This window comes from Trichechus manatus, unplaced genomic scaffold (assembly GCF_000243295.1).
Source record: "Trichechus manatus latirostris isolate Lorelei unplaced genomic scaffold, TriManLat1.0 scaffold00008, whole genome shotgun sequence".
In the NCBI taxonomy this organism is placed as follows: Eukaryota; Metazoa; Chordata; class Mammalia; order Sirenia; family Trichechidae; genus Trichechus; species Trichechus manatus.
In genome coordinates this window covers 29,359,097-29,375,494 of record NW_004443944.1, presented here as the reverse complement: position 1 = coordinate 29,375,494, position 16,398 = coordinate 29,359,097, and the positions used below count along the sequence as shown (strand labels likewise).

At 38.3% G+C, this 16,398-nt stretch overlaps 1 protein-coding gene across 4 annotated transcripts in view; it reads right to left on the bottom strand.

Annotated features, from left to right (window-relative positions):
- Positions 1-16,157, bottom strand: part of PIGU (phosphatidylinositol glycan anchor biosynthesis class U) — a 104,819-nt gene extending 88,662 nt beyond the window's left edge. For 3 of the 4 annotated variants that reach the window (XM_023725183.1, XM_023725172.1, XM_023725181.1), the window contains exons 1-2: positions 14,712-16,157; positions 1,255-1,319 (exon numbers count right to left, since the gene is read on the bottom strand). In XM_023725183.1, coding sequence (XP_023580951.1) covers positions 1,255-1,319; positions 14,712-14,841 — 195 coding nt within the window. In that variant the 5' untranslated portion in view covers positions 14,842-16,157. The remainder of the gene's footprint in view (positions 1-1,254; positions 1,320-14,711) is intronic. The other variant, XM_004370420.2, reaches the window with a different exon arrangement.
- Positions 16,158-16,398: the final 241 nt, after the last annotated feature.

Here is a 16,398-nt window from a genome sequence, read left to right as displayed (position 1 = left end):
TATAAGCATTTCGTGCTACAAATTTCCTTTTAAGTCCTGCTTTAGAAGCATCCCACATATTTTGATATGTTGTGCTTTCATTTTCATCCAGTTCAAAATACTTTCTAATTTCCCTTTAGATTTCCTCTTTGATCTATGGGTTATTTAGAAATGTGTTACTTAGTTTTCCAATATTTGAGGATTTTCCAGATATATTTCTGTTATTAATATTTTATTTAATTCCACTGTGGTCAGAGAACATACTCTGTATGACCTGAATCTTTTTTAAAAAAATTTTAAATAATTTATTGTTGTTCCTTAAATAGCTCCTAGTCTGTTTCTGCCAGCAGTTTCTCTTACTGTGATTCAATTAAATAGTAATACAAAGATAATGAAATATAAATGCAAAAGATAACTGTTATTTCTATGAGAACTAAGTCTAATGCTTTCAAAAGCCTAGGTAGATGTGAAGTTCCAAAAGAAAACTTTGTTCTCAAAATAAGTATAAGGGAGACAACTATAAAAATTAGGAGAAACAATGTCAAATTGGAAGACTTCTACTTTAGAACGATATGCTAATAAGAATGGGAAAGAGAGTGGAAAGAAATGCGGTTGATATGGTGAGCAGAAGCCACAGGGCTTTGTATGACCCTCTAAGGTGTTGAGATTTTATTCTGAGGTCAACGGTTAGCATTCAAAGGTACTGAGCAAGCCAGTGACAAAATCAGATTCACATTTTAGAAAGATGGCTTTGACTGCCGAACAAAGAGTAAATGAACAAGACTGAAGGTAGAAACATGTGTCAGGAAGCTGTTGCAGTAATTGAAACAAGAGATGACAGTAGTTTAACCAAGAGTGTTTTTACTATTCTTAAGAACTAATAATGGATTAAATAGGTTTTAGTGGGCTTTCTAAGAAACTAACGCTGCTGTCACAGTTTTCACGGGAAAGCATGTTCCAAAGACCTAAAGTACATGCCCATTAGCATACAATTTATTCATGGTCTGGGGACTGTTTACCATTTATTTGTCATTTAAAGTAACTTCTATAGAAGCCTCATCTGCTTCCCAAAATTACAATCTTAAGTCTGGATCATTCCCACTGCAGTTGTGAAACCTTCTTATGCAGAGGACATCTAAAAAAGGTCTGCTTCTAAATATGATTTTCCAAAATAGATCTTTTTAAATGTTAGTACAAAACAAACAGAGGGTAGGCTTTGGTATCTGTGACTATAAACTACTTTTAGTACCCAGAAAAGAAAACAAGAACACTTACTTCATGGAATACTGCTCCAGAATACGGAGACACTCCCAAGTCCAATAGTGAGAGGCCTTCAACCACTGAAAAACAAGACATCCAAGTTTACTCAAACATTGGAGACATAGGCAGACAGCCATAAACTCAAGTATTATATACTCCCAGGAAAAAGAGGGGCCTCAGAGTTTATCTGATCCCTTCTACATCATTCCCAACAAGTGGCTTTAAGTCTTGATCTAAACATTTCCAGTGATGGGAATTCTCTTCCATATAGTGCATCTCTTTCCACTGTGGGGCAGCGCTCATTGTGAGTGTTTAATGTTAAACTATAAGCTTCTTTCTATCCCCCTGAAATTTTTACCCACTCCAAAAAGTTATTCATGTACATTCTATCCAGTTCCAAAACACAATAAGATAACAAATTAGAAGCTGGTGAGAAATGTTGTTCATAATGTGGGGAAATAGGCACTGACTCTCACATGCTGCTTATTTGAATGTCATTCATAATAACCTTTCAAGGGGGTGATATGTACTTTTTTGTGTGCTTCAGATGAAGGTTTACGGAGCAAACTAGTTTTTCATTAAACAATTAATACACATACTGTTTTGTGGCATTGGTTGCCAACCCCATGACATGTCAACACTCTCCCCTTCTTGACCCTGAGTTCCCCTCCTGCCTTCTCATCCTTGCCCTTGGTCTGGTGTACCCATTTAGTCTCGTTTTATTTTATGGGCCTATCTAATCTTTGGCTAAAGGGTAAACCACAGGAGTGACTTCAGTAATGAGTTAAGAGGGTACCCAGCGGCCATACTCTCGGGGTGTCTCCATTCATAATATGTACTTTTAAAGTGTGCACCTTTAGATTCAGAAATTATTTTTTTAAGGTAATTTATCCTAGAGAAATAAGTGGGCAAGTGCCCAAAGGGGTACATTCATTACAAAGCTTACAATACTGAAAGCTGGAAATAATCCAATGTCCACATGGAGGTTTATTTAAATAAATTATGATACATATACACGATGGAACATTTTACAGTTAAAAATCTACTGTGATATAAATAGTTGAAAAATAGTGGGAGAGAAAGAACAGCTCTTCCTTACAGAAGAATTATAAGTAATGAATATAGAAGGAAAGATGGAAATAGAAAATCACTACTTGGCAAAAACCATAGTAGTTTACGTAAAAGGCAGGTGTCATCGACGGATGCTAAAACTAGTGGGCAAAAACATGATGAGAAACAAAATACTTGCAAAGGGAAAAATAATTCCACAGTAGATAAATCTGGTATTTATTACGTTAAGCAAATAATCAAAATTAACATCACCAAAAATATATCAACCAGTTCACATATCAACAGTGCACATATCGACATCAAGAATCTCTTGATATAATACATTGAGATGGACACAAAAATGTCTGTGATACTAGTGCAAAAATGTGGTACACCTGCCAAAAAAGCATAACCACAGTCTAATCATGAGAAAATATAAGGTAAACACATTGAGAGACATTCTAAAAAATTACTCTTCGAAAACACCAAAATAATGAAAGACAAGGAAAGTCTGAGGAACTGTCCCAGACTGGAAAAGATTAAGGAGATATGACAATTAAATGCAATGTGAGATCATGAATTAGATCTTGGACCTGAAAATGAACAATTGGCAATATTCTAAAATAAGGCCTGTAGATTAATTAATAACACCATATCAACATTAATTTCCTGGTTCAGATAATTGTACTAGAGTTGTGTGAGATGTTAACATTAGGAGAAGCTGGGTTAAAAGTAAACAGGAACTCTATGTACTATTTTTGCAAGTTTTTAGAAAATCGAAAATTATTTCAAAATAGTTAAAATTTAAAAGTACACTATAATCTGTATTTACTGAAGAAAAGATGTCCATGAAATATACTTAAATGGAAAAGCAAGTCATAAAATACAATGTAAAATATTATTGAATTTTTATTTTAAATATTTATAAGCATTCATTCACTTAATTATTTCAGAAAAAATGTATATGTATGTATACAATAAAAAATACTTGGAAAAATAAACATAAATGTTAACAAGGATCATCTCTGGTACAAAAGATTTTTAGTTTCTTTGATCTTTTCTGCATTTTCTGAATCTTTAGCAATGAACATGTATTATTTTATAATTATCAAAAATAAACAGGAAAAAAAACAAACAGGAAGATGATTTTTTTAAGCAGGTAAGAAAAGATAAGGAAAAACACAAAATGGAGTCACAAAAACCTATAAAATGTATCTGCTTGTAAATGCATAAAATATCTCAGAAGGCATAAAACCAAATGAGACTAACGAGGTACAGGAGTCCAGTGACAAGGGCCAGAAGGCAGAAGGGGACAAGGAAGCTGGTGATAGGGAACCCAAGGCTGAGTAAGGATATTGATGATGTGTTGTGAGATTGTTATCATTGTCACAGGGCAACATTTGTAGTAACTGTTAAATGAGAAACTATTTTGTTCTGTAAGCCTTCATGTTAAGTGACAGTAACAGCACAACTGGAAGAGCGCAGTCTATGTCACTGAACTGTGCATGTAGAAATTTTTGAAATGGTGTATCTTTGGCTATGTGTATTTTCACCAAAAGAAAAGGTTGAGAAGTTAGAGGGTTGACATGTTGTGGGGTTGTTAACCAATGTCATAAAACAATATGTGTACTACTATTTCATGAGAAACTATTTGTTCTGTAAGCCTTCACCTGAGGTACAATTAAAAAAAAAAAAAAATCTCAGGACACATAAGATACTGGTAACAATAGCTGCCTCCAAGGAATAGAGGGTAGCCACAGAAAAGTTGTGGAAGGCTGCCTTTTAACCATATATCTTTTGAACTTTCAATTTTTGATCCATGTGATTACCTAGTCAAAAATAAGTAAATAAATAAAGTCACAAAGGTCACCAAAATGATATATTTGTAATCAGTATGGCTTTAAACTTTATAGACTCACCCTAAAGAAGGAAATCTAGTCAAGACTAGAAGGTATGAGGGGATAGGAAAGCTGATAATTGGGAACCCAAGGTCTAGAAGGGGAGAGTGTTGACATGTCATGGGGTTGTTTACCAATGTCATAAAACAGTATATGTACTAACTGTTAAATGAGAAACTAGTTTGTTCTGTAAACCTTCATCTAAAGTACAATTAAAAAAATAAAAAAAGATTACAGCCTTGAGAACCCTAAAAAAAAAAAGAAAAAAAAATCAAGGCCCTCAAATTCTAATATATATAGTAGTGTTGCCATAATATTATACTGGAAACATCTTAAAGTAGGTTTGGCCAATGTCTGTTTGGGGAAACAAACAAACAAAATAAACCAAAAAACTCAACAAAGGGCCCATAGCTTTAAGCCATTCTTCTTGAAGTAACCTCCAAAATAAAACTTTCTGTGAAAAGTACACCAGGGAAACTGAATAACATTTCTCGCTTCATTGGATTATTACTCAACAACTAAGATTTTAGAATAGTTACCATAGAGCTTATTAATTATGGTCAACTATACTTTGGACATGTTGTCAGGAGGGACCTATACCTGGAGAAGGATATCATGCTTGGTAAGCAGAGGGTCAGCAAAAAAGAGAAAGACCATCAATAAGATGGACTGACACAGTGGCTGCAACAATGAGCTCAAACATAGCAATGATTGTGAGGATGATGCAAGACTGGGCAACATTTCATTCGGTTATATATAAGGTCTTTATGAGTCAGAACCAACTCAACAGCACCTAACAACATACTAAAACAAATTTTTTTTTTAAATAAAGTCTTTCAACTCTTAACTGATAATAATTTCATGAAGTAAGTGTTCTTAGTACCTTGATGTACCTTTCCTATGGATAATAATAATAGTATATAATCTATTATAAGAGAAACTTTGCCTTTGAGTTTCCTATATCAAGTAGAATGAACCCTGGTGGCGTAGTGGTTAAGCACTCAGCTGTTAACCAAAAGGTCACCGGTTCAAACCCAGGGCTGCTCCATGGGAGAAAGACATGGCAACCTGCTTCGTAAAGATTATGTTCTTGGAAACCTATTGGGCAGTTCTACTCCGTCCTATAGGGTCACTATGAGTCAGAATCGACTTGACAGCACACAACAACATATCAAGAAAGGCATGCGATCAGCTTGTTCAAAAGCAGTGGTATCCTTATATTTCTAGTTGAGAGGGCCTAAGAAGCAGTGCTACCCCAGTAGCAGTGAGCATACCTAGCACCCAGATCTTGGTTTCTAAAGAACATTCTCCAATAAAAGGAACTATGTCTCCTTAGAGAAGTGGTAGATTCCAAGCCAGGGCCAAGAAAAACACACAAGATAAAGCTGGAGCATCTTGTGGTTACAGAAAGTAATAAAGTGATAAAAAATAAAACGTCGGGGTAGATATGTCAACAGAACAAAGGAGTCAACCTGACAGAAGACCTAACAGCCAAAGCTGAAACAATTTGAGCAACAAAATAAAGTTATTAGATTAGAATCTAAAGAATAAAATAAATATCCATGCATCCATACTGATACAAATAAATGACTAAATAAATATATAAATGGGGAAGAAGGGACAACGCTTCCTTACAGAAAAATGCCAATGAATAAATAAAGGAATGAGGAACAAACACTTCAGCAAAGAAGACATTCAAGCAGCTAATAGACACACGAGGAAATGCTCATGATCGTTAGCAAGATTTAAATCAAAACTACAATAAGATATCATCTCACCCTTGCAAAAATGGCACTGATCAAAAAAACAGAAAACAACAAATATTGGCCAGGTTGTAGAGAGACTGGAACCCTGCTCCACTACTGGTGGGATTGTAAACTGGTTCAACCACTATGGAAAATGGTATGGCACTTCCTCAAAAAGCTAGAAATAGAAATATCCTATGATCCAGCAATCCCACTCCTAGGTATATTCCCTAGAAAACTAAAACTACTGACACGAACAGATATATGCACACCTATGTTCACTGCAGCATTATTCACAATAACAAAAAGATGGAAACAACTGCTCATCAACAGATGAATGGATAAACAAATGCTGGTACATACACACAACGGAATACTAAGCGGCCATAAAGAATAATGATGAATTCTCAAAATATACTATAACTTAAATGAATATGGAGGACATATGCTGAAATAAGTCAATCACAAAAGGACAAATATTGTATGATCTATTATAAAAACACATGAATAGGTATACATACAGAAAGCAACATTCTTTGGTGGTTAAGAAGAATGGGAGGGAGAGAGAGGGAATCACTTTCTAGATAGCGGACACTTGTTAGTTTTAGTGATGAGTAAGGCAATATTGAATAAGGGTGAAATCAGCACAATGTGACCAAGGAAGGTAAAAGATGACACAAAGAAGTACACAAGAATAAGGAACGATTTTGATAAAAGCCACAACATACACACTTTTGCAATAATGGTAATAACAACCAAAACATATGTGTGTGGCTACACAGGAAGAATGTATGCTAATATATGTATAGGTAAGTATATATGAATATATGGGTGCATATGTATAGGTGCTTCTATAGACAAATGTGTATACATGTTTGTGTGTACTGCATATATATTCATATATAAAATAAAGCACATGGGGCACAGTTACGGATACTTCCTAGACATAACCAAACACCCCACAGGATTGGGTTACTGGGTTTGAGTGTTTAGGACCACAGCCTCAGGGAGCAACTCAGTCAACTGGCACAACACAGTTCATAAAGATAATGTTCTACATTCTAGTTTGGTAAGTAGCGTCTCGGGTCTTAAAAGCTTGTCAGCGGCCTTCTAAGATACAACTATTGGTCTCTACGCGTCTGGAGCAAAAGAAAGAAGGAAACCAAAGATTCAAGGAAAAAACTAGTCTACATGACTAATAGTCTACACAAACCATGACCAGAAGAACTAGATGGTGCTCGGCTACCACTACCGACTGTTCGACCAGGGATACAACAGATGGTCCCAAATAGAAAGGGAAAAAAAATGTAAAACAAAACTCAAATTCCTAAAAAAAGTCAGACTTACTGGATCGGTAAAGACTAGAGGAGCCCCCAAGACTATCACCTTGGGATACCAATTAAACTTAGAACTCAAACCACTCCCAGAGGTCACCTATCAGCCTAAAGACAGAGTGTCTCATAAAATAAATAATACCTATCCCCCGTGAGTACTGTGCTCCTCTAAACAATCATCTAAATGAGACCTAACAGTCAACATTTACCCTAGACCAAAAATGAGAAGGTAAAGGGGGACAAGGAAGCTAGATTAAAGGAAACAGAACAACCAGATGGAAATGATAAGAACGCAGACACACTGTGAAAAGTCCAACCAATGTCACTGAATAATATGTATAGAAATTGTTAAATGAGAACCTAATTTGTATGTAAATTTTCTCCAAAATAACAATAAAATATTTTACAAAATAAAAAAAAGAAGGAATGAGGAAAATAGAAAAATCACCATTAGAAGACCACAGTAATAATTACTATAGGTAAGATCAATTTATAAAGGCAAAAATCAGTGGGCAAAAGTTTAAGGAGAAACAGGATATTTGCAGAGTCCCAAAGTATATCTTCTAAAATGTTCAATAATTACAAAGGGAAAATAGTAACTTTACAGTGGAGAAACCTAGCAGGCATCACCTTAACCAAGGGATTAAGGTTAACATCATCAGAAATAAAACATTTCAATATCATGTACCCCCTAATACAATGCACTCAGAAGGGCACATCATCTCGTGGTATTTCTCCACCAAATCTGTTACCTCCATCTAACCATAAGAAATCATCAGACAAACCCAAACTGAGGAACAGTCTACAAAAACATCTGTCTAGCACTCTTCAAAACTGTCAAAGTCATAAAAGACAAGGAAAGGCTGTGGAATTGTCACAGATTAGAGAAGACTAAGGAGACATGACAGCTTAATGCAATATGGGATCCTGAATCGAATCCTAGAACAGAAAAAGGACAAGAGTGGAAAAACTGGTAAAATGTGAATAACAACTATAGTTTAATTAATTAATTAATAATGCACCAACATTATTCTTTTAGTTTTGATCATTTTACTATACAGAAATACCTCAGAGATACTGCAGGCTCGATTCCAGACCACTGCAATAAAGCAAATACGGCAATAAAGCGAGTCACAAGAATTTTTTGGTTTCCCAGTACGTATAAAAATTATGTTTATACTATACTGTAGTTTATTAAGTGTGCAATAGCATTATGTCCAAAGAACAATGTACATACCTTAATTAAAAGACTACTTTATTGCTAAAAAATGCTAACCATCATCTGAGCCTTCAGTGAGTTGTAATCTTTTTGCTGGTGGAGGGTCCTCCTCGGTGTCGATGGCTGCTGACTGATCAGCGTGATGGCTGCTGAAGGTTGGGGTGGCTATGGCAATTTCTTAAAATAAGACAACAATGAAGTTTGCCATGTCAACTGACTGTTCCTTTCACAAAAGATTTCTCTGTAGCATACATGCTGTTTGATAGCATTCTACCCACAGCAGAACTTCTTCTAAAATTGGAGTCAATCCTCTCAAACTGTCGCTGCTTTATCAACTAAGTGTATGTAACATTCTAAATTCTTCGTTGTCATTTCAACAACGTTCACAACATCTTCACCAAGAGTAGATTCCATCTCAAGAAACCATTTTCTCTGCTCATGTGTAAGAAGCACCTCCTCATCCATTAAAGTTGTACCATGGGATTGCAGCAAACCAGTCACACCTTCAGGCTCCAGTTCCACTTCCAGTTCTCCTGCTATTTCCACCACATCTGCCATTACTTCCTCCACTGAAGTCTCGAACCCCTAAAAGTCATCCATGAGGATTGAAATCAACTTCTTCCAAACTCCTGTTAATGTTGATATTTTTACCTCCTCCTATGAATCACGAATTTTCTTAATGGCATCTAGAATGGTGAGTCCTTTTCAGGTTTTCAATTTACTTTGCCCAGATAGATCAGAGGAACACTATTTATGGTAGATATAGCCTTACGAAAGGTATTTCTTAAATAATAAGACCTGAAAGTCAAAATTACTCCTTGATCCATGGGCTGCAGAATGGATGTTGTGTTAGCAGGCATGAAACCACCACTAATCTCCTTGTACATCTCCATCAGAGCACTTGGGTGACCAGGGGCATTGTCAATGAGGAGTATTTTGAAAGGAATTTTTTCTGAGCAGTAGGTCTTACCAGTGGGCTTAAAATATTCTGTAAACCATGTTGTAAACAAATGTGCTGCCAGCCAGGCTTTGTTGTTCCATTTACAGAGCACAGGCAGAGTAGATTTAGCATAATTCTTAAGGGCCCTAGGATTTTCCAAATGGTAAACCAACACTGGCTTCCACTTAAAGTCACCAGCTACATTAGCCCCTAACAAGAGAGTCAGCCTGTTCTCTGAAGCCAGGGATTGACTTCTCTCTAGCTATGAAAGTTCTAGATGGAATCTTTTTCCTATATAAGGCTGTTTCGTCTACAGTGAAAATCGGTTGTTTACTGTAGCTACCTTCATCAATTATCTTAGCTAAATCTTCTGAATAACTTGCTGCAACTTCTACATTAGCACTTGCTGCTTCACCTTGCACTTTTGTTACAGATACGGCTTCTTTCCTTAAACCTCATAAACCAATCTCTGCTAGCTTCAAATTTTGCTTCTGCTGCTTCCTCACCTCTCTCAGTCTAGAATTGAAGAGTTAGGGCTTTGCTCTGGATTAGGCTTTGGCTAAAGGGAATGTTGTGGCTGGTTTGATCTTCTATTCAGACGACTAAAAATTCCTTCAAATCAGCAATAAGGCTGTTTCACTTTCTCACCGTTCGTGTGTTCACTGGAGTAGCACTTTTAATTTCATTCAAGAACTTTTCCCTTGCATTCACAACTTGGCTATCTGTTTGGTACAAGAGGCCTAGCTTTTGGCCAGTCTTGGCTTTTGACATGCCTTCCTCACTAAGCTTAATCATTTCTAGCTTTTGATTCAAAGTGAGACATGCCACTCTTCCTTTCACTTGAACACTTAGAGGCCACTGTAGGGTTATTAACTGGCCTAATTTCAATGTTGTCGTGTCTCAGGGAATAGGAAGGACTGAGAAGAGGGAGAGAGACGGGGGAACAGCTGGTTGGTGAAGCAGTCAGAACATACACAACATTTATCGATTCAGTTCACCATCTTAATATGAGCTCGGTTCGTGGCACCCCAAAACAATTACAATAGTAACATCAAAAGTCGCTGATCGCAGATCATAATAGATATAATAATAATAAAGTTTGAAATATTGTGAGAATTACCAAAATATGACAGAGACATGAAGTGACCACGTTATTGGAAAAATGGTGCCAAATGACTTGCTCGACACAGGGTTCCCATAAACCTTCAATTTGTAAAAAACGCATTATCTGCAAAGAGCAATAAAGGAGATATGCCTGTAGTTGTTTGCTCAGCAGACTAAGTATGGTGAAAGTATACGACCCTGACGTACACCTTTTCTGACTTTAAACTACACAGTATCCCCTTGTGCAGTTCGAACAACTGCCTCTTGGTCTATGTACAGGTTCCTCATGAGCACAATTAAGTGTTCTGGAATTCCCATTCTTCAAAATGTTATACATAATTTCTTATGATCCACAGAATCAAATACCTTTGCATAGTCAATAAAACACAGGTAAACATCGTTCTGGTATTCTCTGCTTTCAGCTAAGATCCATCTGACATGAGACATGATATTCCTCGTTCCACAACCTCTTCTGAATCTGGCTTGAACTTCTGGCAGTTCCCTGTCGATGTACTGCTGCAACTGCTTTTGAATGATCTTCAGCAAAATTTTACTTGTGATATTAATGATGTTGTTTGATAATTTCCTCATTCTGTTGGATCACCTTTCTTTGGAATGGGCACAAACATGAATCTCTTCCAGTCGGCTGGCCAAGCAGCTATCTTCCAAGCTTCCTGGAATAGACAAGTGAGTACCTCCAGCGGTGCACCCATTTGCTGAAACATCTCAATTGGTATTCTGTCAATTCCTGGAGCCCTGTTTTCGCCATTCCTTTCAGTGCAGCCTTGCTGAAAGTGAAGAGGACTTGAAGCATTTACTGATGAAAAAACTACAGCCTTCAGTATGGATTGCGCCTCAACATACAGAAAACAAATATCCTCACAACTGGACCAATAAGCAGCATCATGATGAAGAGTGAAAAGACTGAAGTTGTCAAGGATTTCATTTTACTTGGATCCACAATCAACGCCCAAGGAAGCAGCAGTCAGGAATTTATCACGTATTGCACTGGGCAAATTAGCTGAAAAAGAGCTCTTTAAAGTGTTAAAAAGGTACGCCTGACCCACACCACGGTATTTTCAATTGCCTCATATGCATGTGAAAGCTGGACAATGAATAAGGAAGACCAAAGAACTGACACCTTTGAATTACAGTGTTTGCAAAGAATATTGAATATACCACGGACTGCCAAAAGAACGAACAAATCTGTCTTGGAAGAAGTACAGCCAAAAGAACGAACAACTCTGTCTTGGAAGAAGTACAGCGAGAATGTTCCTTAGAAGCAAGGATGGCGAGACTTCATCTCACATACTTAGGACATCAAGAGGGATCAGTCCCTGGAGAAGGACATCATGCTTGGTAAAGTAGAGGGTCAGTGAAAAAGAGGAAGACCCTCAACGAGATGGATTGACACTGTGGCTGCAACAATGGGCTTAAGCATAACAACAATTGTGAGGACAGCACAGGATCCAGCAGTGCTTCGTTCTGTTGTGCATAGGGTCACTATGAGCCGGAACCAACTTGATGGCACCTAACAACAAAAACATGACTGTAGTTATATAAGATGCTAACATTAAGGGAAGTTGGGTGAAGGGTATATGGGATCCTTCTGCACTGTCTTTGCAACTCTTCTGTAAGTCTAAAATTATTTCAAATAAAAAGTTAAAAAACAAACAGAAAATAGTGGTATTCAGTCTCTAGATTCAGCTACCAATGTGCAGGCAATACAGAAGACAAAGGAACATGCTGAACTCTACCATGAATATAAACTCAGGAGGAGAACTCTACTGGTCAAATGGTCTTAGTTCTACAACAGAAAAATATTAAAGGAAAGAAAGGGATGGACAGAAACCTCAGATATTAAAAGAGATTTAAAAGACATATGAAAACTTTTTTTTTTTTTTAAGGGCAAGACTAAACTACAGTGTTTAGGGATGCTATTTGTGTGATACAACTTTTTTTAAAAGGCAAAGACATTATTACTTAAAAGTCAGGAGAATGGTTATCTATGAGGGGAGGGAGAAGGCTGTGGCTGGGATGAGGCATATGGAGGAGGCTTCTGGAATAGGTGGCAAAGTTCTGATTCTTCACTTGGATGATGAATACAAAAATGTTCACCTTATTATAATTCACTGAGCAATACATTTATTCTGTGTGGTTTTCTGACTTGTATTTTACTTTATAATAAAAGATTTTTTTTTTAAAGTAGTTGTATCATAAGTGTTCCTACTGACCCTCTCACTGGAGGCGGGTTTCTAAATAAGCAAAATAGCTTGAGCTCTATCCTGAACTCAAGAAGGTAAATCAATACTAATTCCTAATCTTTGGGGTCAAAAGCTGAAGAAAGACCAAAATATGGAGGAAAGGTTCCAATATTATTACTGACAGACTTCTACACAAGACAGTATAGAATGGACCCTGATGGAACAGCCATGCCCAAAGCTTGCTAGCTCTTCACATAAGACATTATTAGCTACGTGACCTTGGGCAAGTGACTTAATTTCTCTGTGCCTCAATTTTCTCATCTATAAAATGGGACTAATAACTGTATCTAGCAGTCCCTGGGTGGCGCAAACCAAAGGTTGGCGGTTCGAACTCACCCAGTAGCTCCATGGAAGAGACACCTGGCAATCTGCTTCCATAAATATTACAGCCAAAAAAACTCTATAGTGCAGTTGTACTCTGTCACATGAGTTGGAATCAACTCCGTAGCACCCAACAACATGAGTACTCGTAACAGAGGCATGTATAATGTGCTATGAGAGCAGTGGGAGAAGGGCCTAACACTGCCTTGGGTCTTCTGGTACCCAGAAGAAAGCAGGAACCAAGTGGCTTTATTTCAATTCAACAAATAATTATATACAAAGATATCAAGTCCAACCTCTTAGCATCTCACACACAAATTACTGGGAAACCTGGGCAAGTTGCTTAACTTCACTAAATCTGTTTCCTCGTCTGTAAAATGGAAAAAATAACAGCATCTATCTCATAGTACTGTGAAGATTAAATGAAAAAAGGTATATAAAAAGCTTACCATAGTCCTTAATCTATATTATTTTAAAACCTTAGCTCTAATTATCCATAAAACACCCATTTATTATGCCATTCCCCATTCTGAAACGTCTATGGGATAACATGAAAACTCTAGCATTTAAAACTCTTCAAGGGCATAAGGGGACTTCTGGAGTGCCGGTAATGTTTTGTTTCTTGATCTGGGTGTGTTGTTTCTAAAAATTCATTGAGCTCTACACTTAATATATGTGTGCTATATGTATATTATACTTCAGTAAAAAAAAATTGTTTTTAAATAAACTTTCGAATTCTGGCCCCAACAGAACCCCTACCCTATTACTCTCCTACGCTGGACAGATGTTTCACGTCCTTGAACATTTCTTGATCCTGTTTATCTTCTGCTGCCTGGAACTCCCCCTCTGTCTAATTTCCCTTTCCCAGTCCTACATTCTTCAAGAGTCAGCTCAAATTCCGCATCTTTAGGAGACTGGAAAAGGAAGAGGCAGTTTATTTAGGGTCAGAAACGCTAAGGACGGAACTGGGTAGACACAGTAAGTGCACTTTTCTTACATGATTATAATATCTGCCTGTCTGTCTCCTCCACCAGCCTGTGACTCCTCCAGCCCAAACTGTGTCTCACTGTAAGTGCTAGTATAAAACAATGTTTGATGAAGAACTTAAATTAAGAAGGAACAGCAGGAAAACCGGCACTGCAAGCCGAGTGAGAAGAGGCGGTAAACACACTCATACACTCTCCTCGCTTAGGCAAACCTGGTCCTCTCACTTGGCCCCCCTCATACACCATCCCCTATCCCAGGGTAGGGCAACCCGCCATCCCGCGCCAAATCCCAATCACCTCGGCAAATCCACTGCACCCAGCACCACCTCGCCTAATCCCAATCCTTCCATGGACCACGCCCCTAGGCTCTGTGCCCTCAACAGGACACGCCTCCTCAGATTCCCACCCCTCAGGTGGTCTGGACCCCAGAATCTCATCCCTCAGCAGCCCCGCCCTCAGGACCCAGCCCCGTGCCGTCCCTAAGTACCCCAAGAAGCGGGTCAGTTCCCTCAGAACAGCGCGCTCAATGCCATTACCCCTGCCGCCCATTCACGGAATAACCGGGACAGCGGAGGCGGGGCCTGGCAGGCTACTCGAGCCAGTGGCCTCACCTCTTTTCCAAGAGCTCAGGGGAGACACCACCTCCACCCGCTCGGAAATGAACTCGGCCAGGCTGGAGCGGAACAAGGCCGCCCGCACGGTCACAGCCAACACCAGCACCACGGCTAAGGGAGCCGCCATGATAGCTGGGGCGGGCGCGCAGGCGGGAAGGGAAAGGCGAGGCGGAAAAGCCCTGCGACCTGCGCGCCACTCCCTGTAGTCCTCCGGTCCGGCGCACGCCGCAGCTGCCCCTGGAACTACGAAATTTGGGGACTAACATCCCCAGGAAGCCTTGCGGCGAGACCGACCGGGACGACGGACAGCGAGGCGGCTCAAACTTATTTTAAACCATTGGGCGACGCCCTTTCCAAGAACAAGTGAACTGCAAAACCGCGCGGGAGCTGAAGCGCTGTTAAAAATGGACCGAGAGCAGTTTTCTTCTAGGATTGTGAGCGAGTTTAAAAGCTAGTTCACTCGTATGTGTATTTTTTTTTGTAAAATATTTCCTTTTATGTCTTTAAAGAGTACTAAATGTTGATTCATTTATTTATTCTACTGTTGTTTTTTAAACGCCAGCTTTAGGCTTGGCACTATATTGGTTTCTAAGGATACATTTTGGAGTAGTAGTAGACAGACTTATTAGCTTTGTGACCTTGAACAAGTTGCTTAACCTTTCTGTACCTCAGCTCTGAAAAATGTACTGGAGTTAGCTGGTACAGGCTCGCTTGAGACGATTAAGAAATGTTTACAGATTTTGCTAATCAGTTATTAAACAGCCGTTATTAAGAATTAAAGGATGTAAGTTTACAATTAAATCAGTTAACAACAAAGGCAAAGAATATTCAAAACTCGTTCCTTCCTGATTATTTTACCTGTTTTTACAGTTTTATCTGTGCTCTTGAGGTTATTTACCCCTAAGTCTGTGGCAGAAATACTATATAATGATATGTCACTGTCCTCTTCCCAAATAAGGGTTCAGTGACCTCAAGCTGATAGTTTGTAATCCGCCCTGGTGGGAGTGTTTACACTACAGAAATCAACAAACTACAAATCAGGGCATTTTGGTTTTGAGAGCCAGTTGGTAAGCATTAAGCAGCATACCACCTCACTAGTTAACATATGAAAAGTGCTTGTGGTAAGTGCTCAAATGTTCTATATTAATATTAAATAAATGAACAAGGAAATTTCAGCTCTCTGAAGAAAATAAAACCAGGTGCATGATTAAAAATAACTGTTGGCAGAAGAGCAACGGTAACATTTCCCCGAGGTGGTCAGGGAAGGCTCTGGAAAGTCATGACATTTGAACTGAGACCTGATGGATTAAAAACTAACCAGAGTTTCCAAGAGAAGGGAATAGGTCCTGAGGCAGGAAACAGCAAGGTGTGCTTGAGGATCAGAAATGAAACAAGTATGGCCAAAGTGGGAGTGACCAGGGGACAGAGTGGTAGAATGTATGGGTGGAGAGGCACAGGGTACCTGTTGACTCTGATTGGAAATTTGGGTTTTATCGAAGTGCAACCCATTGAGCCATTGGAGAGGTTTAAACCAGGAAGTGCTGTAGTTAGATGTACATTTTTTTTTAATTCTTTTATTGTAGTAAAATATATATAACAAAGCATTTGCCATTTTGACCATTTTTACATGTATAATTCAGTGATATTATGTTCACCATGTTGAGAAACCATCACCACTATTTAC